The sequence below is a fragment of the Cololabis saira genome, chromosome 16 (assembly GCF_033807715.1).
Source record: "Cololabis saira isolate AMF1-May2022 chromosome 16, fColSai1.1, whole genome shotgun sequence".
In the NCBI taxonomy this organism is placed as follows: Eukaryota; Metazoa; Chordata; class Actinopteri; order Beloniformes; family Belonidae; genus Cololabis; species Cololabis saira.
In genome coordinates this window covers 32,514,473-32,531,084 of record NC_084602.1, presented here as the reverse complement: position 1 = coordinate 32,531,084, position 16,612 = coordinate 32,514,473, and the positions used below count along the sequence as shown (strand labels likewise).

At 40.9% G+C, this 16,612-nt stretch overlaps 2 protein-coding genes across 2 annotated transcripts; one reads left to right on the top strand and one right to left on the bottom strand.

The window, feature by feature from the left end:
• The first annotated feature begins 357 nt into the window (after positions 1–357).
• On the top strand, positions 358–5,965 carry gemin2 (gem (nuclear organelle) associated protein 2). Its single transcript, XM_061743424.1, has 10 exons — positions 358–563; positions 1,805–1,889; positions 3,296–3,385; positions 3,610–3,669; positions 3,813–3,929; positions 4,566–4,610; positions 4,687–4,755; positions 4,984–5,094; positions 5,292–5,350; positions 5,490–5,965. The coding sequence occupies exons 1-10, from the start codon at positions 442–444 to the stop codon at positions 5,524–5,526; spliced, it is 795 nt and encodes a 264-aa protein (XP_061599408.1). The 5' UTR covers positions 358–441; the 3' UTR covers positions 5,527–5,965.
• A 2,030-nt stretch (positions 5,966–7,995) lies between these two features.
• pnn (pinin, desmosome associated protein) lies at positions 7,996–14,780 on the bottom strand. Its single transcript, XM_061743529.1, has 9 exons — positions 14,621–14,780; positions 14,091–14,210; positions 12,307–12,378; positions 11,615–11,690; positions 11,333–11,427; positions 11,121–11,196; positions 10,330–10,485; positions 10,063–10,201; positions 7,996–9,893 (listed from the first exon to the last, which is right to left on the bottom strand). Exons 1-9 carry the CDS (start codon positions 14,731–14,733, stop codon positions 8,647–8,649), a joined length of 2,094 nt encoding a protein of 697 aa, XP_061599513.1. The 5' UTR covers positions 14,734–14,780; the 3' UTR covers positions 7,996–8,646.
• Positions 14,781–16,612: the final 1,832 nt, after the last annotated feature.

Here is a 16,612-nt window from a genome sequence, read left to right as displayed (position 1 = left end):
AATAATAAATAAGGAAGGAAAATGATATTGACAAGTACAAGGGGTTCAGATTAAATTCACAATAATCAGAGTACACAATTCTACTGCAAGGGGATTATTTATGTGTTTTAGACACTGTTGAAATAAGGAGTCCATGTCCATGAAGGAGGAGATTTAGCGTGTCACTTGTGAATACAGTATTTTGTAAGAATGATCAAATTTATTCACTAAACATTTTTTTTATTATTATTTTACACCAACTTGGATGAACCATGGATCTATAATAGGGATGAACTGTCAGTGGTTAACTGCGGCGTTCGTTACTATGACAACACACCTGGCGCACAAAAGAAACGTCATCACTCCGCGTTGGCAAACAAGATGGCGGTGGCAGGCGTGATAGTTTAGTCCTGCACAGGACTTTGTTCTTCGTTTGAGGCTTTGATATTAATTGTAATAAAAATGAAGTCGGATGTAGAGGAGTTGATGCCCAGGCTGCTGCCGGTGGAGTCCACGGGCGGTGCCGAAGACGTGGAGCTTGGTGGAGCCCCGAGGAACCCCCAAGAATACCTGCGACAGGTCCAGTGAGTCCACACATGTATTAATATAATACATACATGGTCCACACAAACCCTGTTAGAGCCTGCAGTTCATCCACGCATAGACATATATATGTACAGTACTCGAGTTGAGGGGGGATGAGGGGGAATGAGGGGGAATGGCATCCCCCCCTGAAATAAAAACGGTCAACATCATCCCCCCTGTAAACTATCATCCCCCCTTTCCATCCCTTATGTCATTTCATCAATTAATGTGGTTTTACTGCTATTTCAACATTTAGAGTCATCACCAGAAAAATAACTTATTTGACAATTTTCACCTGTTTCAAGTAAATTTTCACTTGAAATAAGTAGAAAAATCTGCCAGTGGGACAAGATTTATCTTCTTATTACAAGCAAAAAAATCTTGTTCCACTGGCAGATTTTTCTACTTATTTTAAGTGAAAATCTACTTGAAACAGGTGAAAATTGTTGTTTTTTCCAGTGATGAGTCTTGTTTTAAGTGTAATGAGATTTTTTTTTACTAAAATGAGACGTTTTTACTAGAAATACGACAAATATTCTTGTTAAGATTTTGAGTTTTTGCAGTGATCCATTTTACTTATCCTGTGAAGGACAGAATCATATTGATAAGTTCAGAAAACTGTTTTTTATTTTTGTGTTTTGATGTAAGCCCAGTGGATATTTAAAGCTTACAGAAGGCTGCATTTAACTGCTGCTTTTTAATACTTATATAATATATATATATAAGACTTATAACCTGTACAATGCAATTGTACAGGTTATCATATAAACCATATTTACACATGTGCTAAAAGCCCTGAAAGGGGACTGCTTTGCAGAGCTTCTTTCTCATGCTCCCTTTCTGCAGGTCAAGAGAGGTGAGTTTGGCAATGTGGTGTAGCCTTATTTTTAGATTTTTTATTTAATTAAATTTTTTATTTATTATTTTTATCCCTGGTCGCAATTGTTCGCCAATTTGTACAGGAATACAGTGCTCTGGCATCTTCAATACTGTTCTGTCTTATGCTGTCGTATAGGTAGGATGATGGCGGCCGTATTTCTCGCGGTTGATGAGGCGTCTATGTATATATGTCTATGCATCCATGCATCTAATCTGTACTGAAGACAGTTTGTCTGTGCATCTACATTAGTTATTAACCCGCCTGATTCAATCAGCTGTGTTTTAACCTCCAACAGCAGCCCAGACTCAGTATGAGTCAATCACCGGCTCTACTAAAACCATGCTTGTCTCCATCGTTTAGGTTGGAGGCATCATTGTGTCCTGAGGTGGTGGTCGCTGAAATCGACCCCAAGAAACTAAAAAAGAAGCAAACAGTTAATGCGTCAGTAAGTAAATATAATGAATGTTGCACATATTTTGAGACATTCTGTAATCATCCTATGGTTTCAAGAGATGTTTGTGAGAGTGGCTGGTGTGAAGCATACTTTTTTTTATGTATTTGTATTTATTATTTTTTCCCCACACAAAACTATATTTAACATATGCACAGTTTACAGAAATGTAGATCTTTAATATACAGTTTTTTCCAACGTGCAAATTTTGTTAAACTAAAAGAGAAATATCCATTACTTGCCAGGGGGATCAGCGGTTTACAAGAAAATGCCAAAAAGATTACAAATATTCTTTGTTTGAGGGAAAACTTAATTGAGTGGATGTACTGCTTGATCCATCTGTGAAAAGCAATAAAATGAGTTTTTCTATTTGTGAACCTAGATTTGTGAATGTGGAATTTGGCCAAAAGAATAACGAGATTAAAAATGAATGTTTCATTAGGTTTTGTCTCATTTCTGTTGAAATAAGAGAAAAAGCACACTGTTGTGCTTTTTGAACTGAAATTCTTGTTTAATGTTTCTAGCAATAAAATGACAAGTATATATCCAAATGAATCTTTTAATGTGATCATTAGACGGGTAAAACCTATGAAATATTTTAAACAAGATTTCTCTAACTTTGTAGGTCAGCAGGTATCGGTCGGGTAAAAGCCAGACCTTTTACCAGTCAATGTGTTCCACTTATTTATTCCAGTATGAAACCACATATGCTGCTGTGATTACATCTGATTTAAACAGGGATCTAATCAGTTTATTGTTCTTACCATCAGTGCAGGATAATCAGATCTTACCGATTTGAAGTGTCAGAGATAACCAGGGTGGTTGTTGAGTTTCCACTCTTCGTTGAGCTCTAAATAGCATGGAAACACTAGAGGAAATCGCTCCAAAGACTTTTGCCTAATCTCCAGGTGATATTGTATTCTTCTAGAAACTCATTATAGGAGTAGAGACGACCTGCCCTGATAAATAATTGAGCAACGAATATACTGTTGTTATTAAACCAATATTCAATAAATAAAGATTTATGCTTTAACAGTATGTATGTTGTTCCATATGTAATATTTATTGGGTGAAAAGTTATATTTGAAGATAAGAGACCAAGAGAGGAAGGCCTGGCAGTGAAATAATGACATTTTTATCCGAATTTTACCAATGTTGTAGTTACAGGTCAAGAAAAAGTTAAACCCACACAGTTTTTACAAAATATTGAAGAGTATGACATTCCATATAGAGTTGGGATTTTTCAACCATTTTATTTTAAAAGCGTTCTTTTAAAGTATAAAAATCTAGAAAATTGAGTCCATTACTTTCATAATCATTTGTTAGAACAGATCTCTTTGCATGATACACTCTATTTTTCCATTAGAAGTTAGGAGCATAAATGATGTCCCGTGTTTCAGGTTTCAGGATGTCATGCTGCTCCAGCAGGGTTTTCTCCAAGCCTCAATTGGCAGCAGAGGCAAGTCAGTAACTTTTCCGTCGTCAGACAGGTAAGCAAGTAAGAAGTGGAAGAAATAAAATAAAGTAACAGTTCCTGTCTATTACTATTGTCTATTTTCCAAACCATCAAACTTTTCCTGATCCCACATATTGTATAGGTACCTCTTTAACAGATTATAAGCTATATATCTGTCAACAATTCCAATAGTTTACTTGTTTGCATTTTATGTTTATTGTATGTTTCAAAGACAACTTGGGATTGAATTCTTTTCAGAGTGTAACAAAGAACAGGAACCACTGGAGCAACCAGACTCTGGATGGCAATGTACAAATGGTGAGATGTCAAAAACCCATGACAGTAATTAAAGAATTACACTGACACATTGGATCTTTGTTACCTGTGCTCGAGTTTGAGCTGAGGCTTTGTGAACTCAGTCCTGAGAACATTTTCTGCAGCTAATGTATTGTGTTTTGTAGCCAAAGCTGACGGACGAGCAGGGCTGGAGAAGGTTTTGTCTGGGAGAGCACGTCTACCTGGGAGCATCGTCCCTCCTCACAGAGGCAGAGCTTGAGCCAGCACTGGACTATAGCAAGGTTGTACAATTGTTAGTTTATAGGTGAAACTGAACTAAAAACTTGTTGGGGATTTTAAAAGATTAGAGAAATATCTCTTAGTTTCAGTAAGTGAAAGCTGGGACGTCCATACTTTTAGTTATAGCTCTTGTATAGCTTTTAGTGCTACAAAAGAGGGACCAGCTCCGTATTAAAGTTTATACCATTACAGTCCCTGTTGGTTTAACAGTCAGATGTCTGACTTTTGTGTACTGACCAGAATAGTTGTTTTTTGTTGTATACAGGACTGTCTAAGAAAATTAGAATATTGTGATAAAGTCCTTTATTTTCTGTAATGCAATTTAAAAAAAACAAAAATGTCATACATTCTGGATTCATTACAAATCAACTGAAATATTGCAAGCCTTTTATTATTTTAATATTGTAGCTGTAAGCCATGCTCAGCAATATTAAAATAATAAAAGGCTTGCAATAATTCAGTTGATTTTTAATGAATCCATAATGTATGACATTTTTGCATTACAGAAAATAAAGGACTTTATCACAATATTCTAATTTTCTGAGACAGTCCTGTACATGAACAGTTTGTACATTGTACCAAGTACATTCATGAAAAATGTTACTATTATTCATATGATCTCTTAATTTGTTTCTCAGGTGGGGTTTCCTCCTTTCTTAAGCATCGTAAGCAGACTAAACCAAGTAAGTGGGCCCCAACATTGACTTCTACAACTTCCTACCACTGTAGCCGTGTGAATTCTCCTTCCTCCTCCTGCAGTCCACAGTTCTGATGGTGCTGGACATCCTCATCAGCTGGTTTGAAGAGCGGGAGTTCGTTCCACAGTTGGTGAGTTTGGTGGATAGCTCCACTCTTTTTTTTTTAGTTGGTTGTCAGTTCCACACAAGTCAACATGACAATTAAAATATGTCTATAAAAAAAGCTATCTATATTCATTTTTGCCATCTTCATTTTTGATAACCATCTATCCATTCATTACATAGCCTGTTTGAGGAAAAAACAGAGTGCTGCAATGTTTAGGAAAGCTTAAGAAACACTTCTATCTCTAATAAACAGGGTCAGTGGTTGTACGCCCTGCTGGCCTGCTTGGAGAAGCCTCTGCTGCCTGAAGCCCACTCCTCCATCCGACAGCTGGCCAGGAGATGTTCCCAGCTCCGCAGCACGCTGGTAGGGTTCTGGGCTGCACAGCTCCAACCATTATACCAACCATGTCATTATGAATGTCCTCAGCACTTTTGTTCCACGTTTTACAACTGTGGATATGGAGCTTTCAGAATAAAAACATATCCTACTATTCAATTTTCCCCAAAAGTGTGTTTTTTGAGATTTATTAAAGCTTGTGTCTCATTCAAATTGTTCCACAGGATAGTCAGGAGGATGAAAAACTGCCTGCACTCAACTTACTCATCTGTCTTGTTGCCAGGTAACTCCAAATAGTTTATACTCCTTTATGCAACATCTAATAAACCTCAGCTATTAAGATCTGTTTAGCATGATTTCACCAAATTAACACTGTGAACAATATCTGTTGCGCATTAATAAGCATTCACTCTTTTTAACAGGTACTTTGAGCAGAACGATCTAGCAGATCAAGAGTGAAGAGGAAGCTTAACTTTTGAAATGAAGATGCTGAGGAATGTGCTGTTCTCAATGGCTACATTTTAATGTGTGGCAATATTCTAAAGATGAATACAAGTTATTCATTGGACAATGGCGCAACATGTTAAACTAAGACATGGCTACAATTCCTGTAAAAAACAAAACATGCAACTGGAATATTGCCTTGCAAAAAGGGTCAATGCCACAACTGTAGCCATCACGGTTCATAACCTGGAGGTTTGCGGTTGTTCTAAGATAAAACTGGAGGGTGATTCCAGAGACATGGAAGCAAAAAAAGAATGTATTTTTGTACTTTGTAATGGTAGAACTGAAGCATCAGGATGAGTGTCATTTTTGTAAAACACCAGTGGGATGTTGTGTGAATTTGTTTTTTAAAATTGGGTAATAAACTGATGTTTAACAACTGCTTGTGTGGACAATGTTGGTGTTCAGGACATTAGATCAGTTATTAAATCTTAGCGATTGTAACACTTCTCAAACCTGGCAGGAAATGCAGATTCAAACTGCAGTCTGGCAGCACGGTGACTTAGTGGTTAGCACTGTTGCCTCACAGCAAGAAGGTTCCCGGTTCGACTCCCAGCAGGGTCTTTCTGTGTGGAGTTTGCCTGTTCTCCACGTGCTTGCGTGGGTTTCCGGGTACTCCGGCTTCCTCCCACAGTCCAAAAACATGCATGCTGGGTAAATTGATCATTCTGAATTGCCCGTAGGTGTGAGTGTGTCTGGTTGTTTGTGGGGACTCCCGGTGGAAACTAGCATTTCTGCTAAACCCGGTGTATTTACACTGCTTAACGTAGTGTTCATGAATATGCATTGTCCCGTCTAAATAAACTTTGAAACTTAGTCAACATGAACCTAATTCTTCTAGACCGGGGGTCAGCAACCCGCAGCTCTTAGCCCTAGTGGCTCCCTGGCTCCCTGGAGCTTTTTCAAAAATGGAAATAGATGGGGGAGGGAAATATATTAAGGGCCCGAGCACTTAAAGTGCGAAGGCCGTATTGTATCTGTAGGAGTTTTCTTCCTTTTCTTTCTTCCCCCGATGAAAGGAGGGCCTTTTTGCCCCCCTAAATGTGCCCCAAAAGTCACCAAATTTTGCACGCAAACCAGGTCTGGCGAAAAAGGTTTGCATTAATGGGCGTGGCCTAATGGCTCAACAGCGCCCCCTAGAAAGCTTTGTGCCTCAAGCCCCACAATACGGTTTGACGTACGTGCACGAAAATCGGTACACACCTGTATCATGTCGCAATAAGTCTCTTGGCGCCATGGCCGAAACCGAACAGGAAGTCGGCCATTTTGAATTAATCGTGTAATTTTCCCCAAAAGTCTGTTTGAGATTTATTAAAGCTCGTGTCCCATTCAAATTGTTCCACAGGATAGTCAGGAGGATGAAAAACTGCCTACACTCAACTTACTCATCTGTCTTGTTGCCAGGTAACTCTAAGGTTAATTATAAACGACAGTCCTTTATGCAACATCCAATAAACTTCAGCTATTAAGATCCGTTTAGCATGATTTCACCAAATTAACACTGAATAATATCTGTTGTGCATCAATAAGCATTCACTCTTTTTAACAGATACTTTACATTTTGGCGCAATTTATGCCATTTCTTCAGCCGCTTCTTCACCCGAACCGCAACGTGCACCCAGGTGTGTTATACATCAAAATGTGAGTCCCGATCCTGCGACGATGCACATTACTTTTCTCAGTCAAAAGCGTTACTGTGGCGACGATAGACGCCAAAAAGCGCACCACCCCTTCTGATTGGTCCATATTTGATAGTCCCTATTTTCTGCTATAACTTTTGAATGGTTTGATATAGAGAGTTGTGGGTGGTGTCATCCGCTCAATGCCCAGGCCTGAAGAATCTACATGCAAGTCATACAAGCGCTTCCACTGCAGCACGCCTGAACATGCACAAGGGTGCAATGGCCCGTTCATCGCTGCTTGCAGCTTTAATTTTTTGTTTTAATATGATTTCTGTAGGACAAACATGACAAACATTCTTAACGTTTTCCAATGCTGTAAAAATGTGTAGAATATTAAATTTCAACATTTCCGTTTACCAAGATTTACGTCATAGCCTGCGACACACCAGCAGGGCGGGGTGCCAGGCAGGTGGCTGTTGTAAACAAACCGGCCAAAGGGATTGTTTCCAAAGAGGAAAAATAACTGAGGAGAAAAGAGGATTCAACGTTTCTTGGACCGAATCATTTGCATTAATTGCCTGAATATTAATATAACTAATATAGATACATACAGCATGTGTTGCCTTCATTATAAAGGCTTATACAAGACTTAATTTTTTGTGGCTCCAGAAATATGTTTTTTTGTACTTTTGGTCCAATATGGCTCTTTCAACATTTTGGGACCCCTATTCTAGACTAAGACATTTTGAACCAACTACATTGATTGGAGGGGGAGGACAAAGGGAGAAGCAAACACTTTGCATTTCCACTAATATTTTACCTTTAATTTGAAGCACTTATCAGGTGTTACAAAAAACAACAACAAAACTGTCAAAATACAGCAGCTGAGCAAATCACACTTGATAATCATTTTTGGGCGGGAATAAAATTGGATGAACAGCATTGTCCCAACTTGAAATACAATTACTGTTTGTGAATGTCCCAGCTACCACCACCATCATACCCAGCCTCGGCATTTCGGTGAAAAACATTCAACACCATTTTTTCTTATCATTCTGAATACCGTTTTATTAATAACTTGTCACATGTTTCTTCTCACACTATCATTCTCGCCATCTGGATTTAAATTGATGGGACAAAAACAGTGGCTCTCAAGTCCGACCACTAAAAGGTCAAATGAGAGACAAATAAAAACAAGATGCTTTGCAGTGAAAACAGTGCAAGTTTGTTTACCAACTAAAACAAAAAAAACATTAAGGAAAATTACCAATCATCCACTATTGTGATTCAGTTTGGCTACAAATCTGACAGAGAATTCCTCCTTTGTTAAAACTTCCAACGGTAAAAACGGTTTTTAAGGAGAAATGCGTTTTAAAAACTCATCTCATGACAAAATAGGTGGAGGTTAATTAACCTTTCACTGTCTTTACAGAAGCTCTGATTACACGTCACGTTAGCGCCTCTTGTCCTTCCTGTCTCTATCTTTATGCTCCCTATCACTCCGGGAAGACCTGCCCCTTCCTTCTTCGCTCCTCCTCTTCCTTGAGCCCTTCGAGTCCCTCCCTCCTCCGCTACTTCCTCCCCTCTTGCGGTGACTCTTGTCTTCTTTCTTCTTGTCCCTGCTTCTATCCGACGCCCTCCTCTTGCGCTTGCCGGCGTCTCGGTTGCGGCTTCGGCTGCTGCTTTTTGACGAAGAGGACGATGAGGACGACGACGAGTGGCTGGATCCAGAGGAAGAAGAGGAACTACCGCTAGATGAAGACCCCGAAGATGAGCCAGACGAAGAGGACGATGAGCTGTTACTGCGACGTTTCCTCTGTTTTTCCTTCTTCCTCCCTCTGCTGGCGTTAGCCTCCTTTGCAGGGGTTGTGACAGGGGCTTCCTGGGAATTGAGCGGTTTTTGTGGAGCCTCCTCTGCTGGCTTAGCTTCCGTTATTTGGTTCTCGACAACAGAATCCTGGACATTACATACGGGGCCTGTGGGCTCCTGTTTAAGGGTGCTGGAGGCTGTTTGGGGTTCTTTAGCAGGAGAGGGCTCTTTCACCGGAGACTGCACGGCTGGTTCTGGAACAGTGAGGCTGGGCTCGGCCTTAAGACTAGTGATGCTAGTGCCTGATGCTTCCTGACTGCCTGTAGCTGCTTCAGAGGTTACTGTCCTGCCGTCTACAGCCTTTTCCTCTGGGAGGTCTGTGGATCCTTGCTTACTGCCTGTTTCTGCATTATCTTCCTTATTCTTCTCTTCCATTTCTACTCCCTGCTCCACCTGCATCTCCTCTGACTCTGGACCTGCTTCCTTATCTCCCTTCTCCTTCTGCTCCTTCTCCTTCTGCTCCTTCTCCTTCTGCTTCTTCTCCTCTCCCTCCTCTCTCAACTCCATTCCCTCCTCCTCATCCTCCTCCTCTATCTTCTTCATCTCTTCCTTCTCCTTCTCCTCCCCATCCTCTCCCTCTGTCATCTTTTTATCCTCCTCCTTCTCCCTTTCCTCCTCTTCGTCATCCTCGTCCTCATCCTCTCCTTCCATCCCTGCAAGACTCCTTTTACCTGTCATCTTCGCTACCTGACCTGCTGGCTTACCCTCCGCCGGATGGTCCGTCCTTGTGGCTGTGTTGATGTCCTGGTCGCGGTTGAGCTGTCGCCGAGGGCGCAACTCCATCTTGCTCAGGTGTTCAGTAAATGCCTCGCGCCTTTCTTCAAAAACGCCTGTTCGGAGGAAAGAAATAGGCAGTTAACAGGCTTATTAAAAAGGAAGTTGGCTTCAATTGGTTTTGACGGTTTCTCTGTATAAGCAGGTAACACTTATCAATCCTCTACAGGTCTTTTATAAAAAAAAAAGACCTGTAGTTGTGTGTTCTATCAAAATAAAAATTACCATTAAGTTTCTTAGTGGACTCTTCGAGGAGTTTTTGTGATGCGGAGCACATTTTTCCTGGTACGAAGAAGATGTGAGGCTTAGTCTTTGTACGGATGAATTTCACCAGATAGTTGTTGTGGCTGGTCCACTCCTCTTGCTGAGAAATGATTGAGGAAAAATTAATCACACTTCATAAAGCATCTTGTGAGGAATATTGTAGCGTTTTAAGATCATGTGTCATTGGCACTCTTTGAAATAAAAACACACACGTTAACAGCTTCTTACCAGCTGAGCCAATTCCACTTTCTGTTCCAGTAGTCTCAGCTCTGTCTGCTTGGCTCTCCTCTCTTCAAACAACTCCCTCTTTTCACTCTCCACTTTTTTCTTTTCAGCCTCGGCCTGAACCTCGAGCTTCTGCTCTATCTCTGTACGTCGCTTTTGCTGTGAAGCAAAGAGACAGAATAACAGCGTTAAAGCAAATGCAACTGTTATCCAGCGTGAAAATGCAGTCAACGGTGAAATATAGTGTGCGTCAACCCTTGGGTATCCCGGGAAGTTAAATGAAATAACTTTTGGCAAAAGTTAAATTCATCAGCGGTTGACCAGAAAGTGGATGATTTTCAGCATCAAATCTGAGCAATCAGGCCCTGAGAAGTTAATTTGGTCCCTTATCAGTTCAGTAAACCGTTCACATGTCAAGAAGGCTGTGACGTCAGACCCAGACCAGAATTATCCAGCTTCATCGTGCTGCCTGTGGACATCAAAGTTGAAGGGCAACACTGATTTCTACAAGCTGAGGGTGGTGGAGGAGACTAGAGTTGAGTGGCTGATTACAATCCTAAAAAAAGCTGCTATGAACAGAAGTACAACAATATAGTTCAAAAGGACCAGACAGGAATTTCATCAAGAAAACCAGTAAATAATCCAATACTTAAAACTGCATCACCCTCCTGAACACAACTAATGTAATGAAGCTTATATAAAGCCAGTAAACCACACAGATATAAAAAAAATGAGCGATTAATTAAGACAGGAGAGAACTAATGCACTTGATCTGATACAATGTTTTTCCTCACCTTTTCTGTAGAGACGTTGGATTCCTGTTTGAATTTTTGCAGCGTCCCCATCAGCAGACCAAACATGCGCCGATTTCTGATGGATGATAAAATATTTTTGATTTTCAGATGCAATTTGTTTCCCTTCCTTTTTAAAACTCTGTTCCGATGATAGATTATGAGTTCAACTAAAATTTTGGTTACATCTTTGAAACAAAAATCGCATCGTCTACCTCTGTTTGCCCTTCTCATCCATGGTTTGATCTTGAATGAGATCTCGGCGCGTTCGCTCCTTGGAGGTAGCTACAACAGACGACTGCAACGCCGGCTGAGAACATGAAAACAAAAAGCAAATCAATTTTTCAGAGCCAATTTTTTTTCCTTTCACAAAAACCATGACGAACATCTCAGATATATAAAAAATATATTATTATTTTGCCTTAAAAAGCCAAAAGTCATAAAACCCCTCAATACAATACAGGTTAATGGCACTACAAACAGACAGTCCCCCCCACCTTTTTGACATCGTCATCATCCTCGGCGTCGCTGTCGTGGCGCATGTCTCTCCTGGCCCTTTGGTCCCCTGCCAGCCTGGAAAAACCAAAGGACACCCGTAAGAAACAGTCATGGTAATTTATTTACACATAAGAAATGAAACAGAGCAACATTAAAAAAAAAAAAAAAAAAACTCAAAAGGTCATTTATAAAAGCAAAAAATTCCATCCTGTAAAGTATCACTTTGAAAAAAATTGTATTTCCTTTACAGGACAGGTTTTTCACCATCTCCCATGGGCAGTAAAAATTAAGGTTTTGGATGAATATTTACCATAAAACTAGAGTATGGATGCCAAATTAAAGGCTATACCCTTGTATGTGATAGCTTTGTGTGTAAATCCAAGATTTCACAGCTCAGCCGTTCACTAATGGCGCTTTTACACTAGTACCTACTCAGCGCGACTCGCCACGCCCCTGTTTTGCGCTTCTACACTACGGGTGGAGGCGTGCCGGGTAGATACTTTTTCTGTAACTCGTGGTCCAACTCTGAGGTGCAGATGTTCATAAACCTGGTACTAGTAGGTACTAGTATAAAAGCGCCATTAGAATTTAAATTATTCAGGAAAATCAGTGAGTGGAGAAAAAAAAAAATTAAAATTAATACAAAAGCTATTGTCAAAAAACAAAACAACCCTTGACATTAAGATCTTACCTCAGCAGGGCTCCTTCAATGTCTCTCTGCTTGGCAGGGGGGCCGCCGCTTCCCATGTCTGAGAGACTGCGCCTGAAGTAGAAAGCAGATCAATGATCAGTGAACAAAACCACGTCAAGAACAGCTTTCAGTCTTGTATAAACACTGCACAAGGCACTTGTGGCTTCATGCTACATGGCTCATCAGAGAACGTCACTGGCATAGTTTCCAAAGACTGACATGGATGTGACACGTTACTGTTAAGAGCTTCAATTGTAATCAAGTTCTTCGAATGCAGTTTCTGACCAATCATGAACACAAGGTGTTAACAAATGCATCTGCAAACCCTTAAGTTGAGTTATAACCTTGGCATAACTGCAAATATGATAAATATCAGGTATGATTGGTCACTCCAGTGCAACTGCCTTGATGTTGTTTGAATGTTTTGTCCATATATTAATCAGGTTTGTAAAATAGCATTTTCCATCTCCGTAATATCTCAAAGATTAGGAAAATCCTCTCGCAGAGGGATGCAGAAAAACTAGTTCATGCGTTTGTATCTTCTAGACTAGATTACTGTAATGTGTTATTAGCAGGATGTCCAAGTAATTTGCTGAATAGGCTCCAGCTGATCCAAAATGCAGCAGCGCGAGTGCTGACAGGAATCAACAAGAGACCACGTCTCTCCAGTTAGCTTCACTCCATTGGTCCCCGTAAAATTCAGAATCCAATTCAAAATGCTATTACTTGCGTATAAAGCCCAAAACGGCTTAGCTCCGCAATATCTGCAAGTCCTGATAGTGCCGTATGTTCCTGGCAGAGCTCTCCGTTCTCGGAGTGCAGGTTTACTCGTAGTTCCTAGAGTATCCAAATGTAGATTTGGAGGGCGGGTCTTCTGCCATCAGGCACCATCACTATTCCACAACTTCCAATCTGGGTTAAGGAGGCTGACACCACTTCCACCTTTAAAACCAAACTTAAAACCTTTCTGTTTAGCAAAGCCTATAGTTAGTGTTCGTAAACCTATAGTTAGTGTAAAGTGCAGAGCCTACGGCGTAGGGTGCGCGGCGAACCATAAATCAGCCTTAACAGTTTCAGCCAATTTGCCGACTCGGCAAGTTTGCTGCCATGAAGGAGATGAGCGCTAAACTTTAAAAGAGGACTAAGCATGTACAAAGTTTTGAATGTTACCCTGTTTTCCACGTTACCTGGATTATTTTGTTCGGGCCAAGGGTTATGGAAGAGTCAATTGCCATTGGTGAGTCAGTGTAACCTTCAGAATAATTTCTTAATCAGAATGTTGTGGTAGCCTTGACCAGCTGCCTATTTGAATGAGCTTTGTGTTGTTTTGAGTCTATTCTCTGTTATAGAGCTCAGAAATGATGTTATAGACCGCTGCGCTGTGTCGATATCTATCTAAATAGATTGTGTAATTTTAGACCAGTTATGTTTTTTTTTTGTATTTAAACTGTATCAAAGATGGAACTGAGTCAGTCCGTGACTATCTGAATTTTCAGCGCCGTGTGATTGACAGCTGTCAGGCCTGTGTGTGTGTGTGTGTGTGTGTGTGTGTGTTCTTCTGAACTAGTTTGTGACTTTACTCTGCTTTCTGGAGCATAGGCCTATAGGCTTAGCTCAATAAAAGTGAGAATAAATGATGTTTGAGGGGTAGGATGAGGTGTTGTTGAACGTTAACATGACTATCATAAGGGCCCATCGAGAATGCTCCGCCCCCTCTGGACTGAGACCCACTTTCCGCCACTGGTGGTGTGTATTTAATGAAGGATCGGGGTAACTCCGTTTACCTGAGCAGGTTGAGTCCTCTGCCTCTACCTCCCATCCCCATCCCTCCTCCTCCTCCTCCTCCTGGTCCTCCTCCTCCGACGCCTGCCATGGGGCCGCTGAGCCGACGGAACTGTCCCGGCCTGCAAACACAGCAATGAGGATGAAAGTCGACATGAATGCACAAACAGCTCCTCCATAAAAGCGGTGTTGGAGTGTGGCTGGCTGCACACTCTGTTGGGACAAGGGGCGTTTACCACACTCAAACGGGCCCACACGTGTTTCACCTTTTAAGACCTACATCACCTCACTAGTATCAGCACTATTACCTTTACTTCATGTATTAACTACTGTGATATTCCAAGCATACCAAAATGGTTTCAATTTCTTTGGTTGCTCGCTGACAATCCATGAAGGAGGAGGTTTACAAACGTCAGGTGGTGCTGCTAACAGATTAGCCTGTGCTAACGCAGCACCTACGTTTGGTTGCGAGCAACATCCAGAAAATGCAAAGAAAAGGCCCAAAACCCTAATAACTTCTTTGAAATCTCACCTTGAGTCATTGGGGTCGCGTCCTGTCAATTTACGAATATTATCGTCCACGTTTTTCAAGCCTTCCTTGGCTTTCTCGAGCTGGTCCTGCAGACTTCGCACCGCCACCGCCATCTTGTTTCTACTCAGCGCGAAGCTGTCGCTGCTGCTGCTTCTGCGCCTGCGCAACACCTCTTCCTTCTTCTTCTTCTTCTTCTTTTAGTGCTGCAGCAGCAGACCGTTATACTCACCACTGCCACCTACAGCAGAATCAGGTTTATTGGCCAAGTCAGGTCAAACAAGACAGGGAATTTGAAATCGGTTATTTCGCTCACTGTACTTTGTAATAGACAAATGACAGCTCTTATTAACATATATAGGCTACAATTTAAAAAAAAGTGAAAGGTGCAGCAGTATGAGGTAGTCGTGGTTAAAACATGGGGTTTAGTTGATTAAATATAGAAGACATTTAATTAATTATTGAAATGATTTAATGACTTCAAATGCCAACATTTTGTCCACGTGTCTAAACATACGTCACTCAGAGTGATGGTGGAGCTGAATAAACAATTTACTCTCAGTTATTGTAGAAAATCTGAATGTTTTTCAGTGTGAAACATAACAGGTGTTTTTTCTTTTTATTCCAGTGACATGTTTTATTCAGATTTGACTTTCAAAGAAATGAGGAGGAAGACGGTGAGTGAATCAGAATCAGAATCAGCTTTATTGGCCAAGTATGAACATGTCAAACAGGGAATTTTAATCTGGTTACTGAACCCAGATTTAAATAGTAGCAAACAGTAAATAGACAAATGGTTCTTATTAACATATATACAATTTAAAAAAGTGAAAGGTGCAACAGTATGAGGTAGTCATGGTTATTTGTAATGTCCATTGTTACAGCATATGATTGTGGTTATTATTATTATTATTGCACACTGGTTGATTACTCTGAGACTCTATGAGTGATGAGAGTTCATCAGAGCAACAGCTTGGAGGAAGAAACTGTCTCTGAGTCTTGAGGTTTTAGCGTACAGTGCTCTGTAGATCCGTCCAGAGGGGAGGAGTTCAGACAGACTGTGTCCTGGGTGTGAGGGGTCTGCAGAGATGCTACCTGCCCGTTTCCTGGTCCTGGACCGGTACAGGTCCTGGATAGATGGGAGGTTAGTCCCAATTATCCTCTCTGCAGACCTAATTGCTCGTTGCAGTCTGTGCCTGTCTAGGGATTTTGTTAAAGCAGAACAAAAAGAGCAGGTGGGAACAGACAGTTTAATCTCATCTCATACGATATTTCATAACAAACTAATTTCTAAAGATAAGATAAGATAGTCCTTTATTGATTCCCAGAGGGGAAATTCTGGTTTTACAGCAGCTCAAAGTCGGATACATGTTCAGGACAACAAGAACTGAGACTAAATAAACGATAAAGATAAATTATAAGTTTGAAAAATAAAAAAACATTAAAATACAGTAAAAAAGAAACTGAACAAGTACACTGTAAACTGAATAAGTAAGTACAATATAATAAATAGTGTGTTATACTAATATAGTATAAATGAATAGTGTGCAGTTGCAGTCTTATAAATACAATCAAGTTCAAGTCCAGCAGAGACTGTAAAACGGTGGGGTGAGGGAGAGTAATGTGAGTGTCAGGGGGTGAGAGGACTCAGTGTGGTGACAGTCTGTGGTCCCCCCTGCTGTTGTGCAGTCTGATGGCAGCAGGTACAAACCAGCGCCTGAAACGCTCCGTTTTGCACCTGGGTGGGATGATCCGGTGAGTGAACGAGCTGCCCGTCTGCCACAGCTCGTCATGGAGAGGGCGAGAGGGGTTGACCTTCATCCTCCTCTCTGCCACAGACTCCCGACTGTCCAGTTCCAGCTCCACCACAGAGCTGGCCTTCCTTACCAGCTTGTTGAGTAAAATGGCAAACACCACCATAGGAATTTGAGGTAACAAAAATAATGTGTGGAGTTCCCCAAGGTTCAATTTAGGGGCCTCTGTTGTTTCACATCT

Coding starts and splice junctions, on each gene's coding strand:
- gemin2 (XM_061743424.1), top strand. CDS start 442: ATGAAGTCGGATGTAGAGGAGTTGATGCCCAGGCTGCTGCCGGTGGAG. Junction 4,611..4,686: donor TCGTAAGCAGACTAAACCAA/GTAAGTGGGCCC, acceptor CTCCTCCTGCAG/TCCACAGTTCTGATGGTGCT. Junction 5,095..5,291: donor CCCAGCTCCGCAGCACGCTG/GTAGGGTTCTGG, acceptor ATTGTTCCACAG/GATAGTCAGGAGGATGAAAA.
- pnn (XM_061743529.1), bottom strand. CDS start 14,733: ATGGCGGTGGCGGTGCGAAGTCTGCAGGACCAGCTCGAGAAAGCCAAG. Junction 11,691..12,306: donor ATTGAAGGAGCCCTGCTGAG/GTAAGATCTTAA, acceptor TGGTTTTTCCAG/GCTGGCAGGGGACCAAAGGG. Junction 11,197..11,332: donor GATGAGAAGGGCAAACAGAG/GTAGACGATGCG, acceptor ATCATCCATCAG/AAATCGGCGCATGTTTGGTC.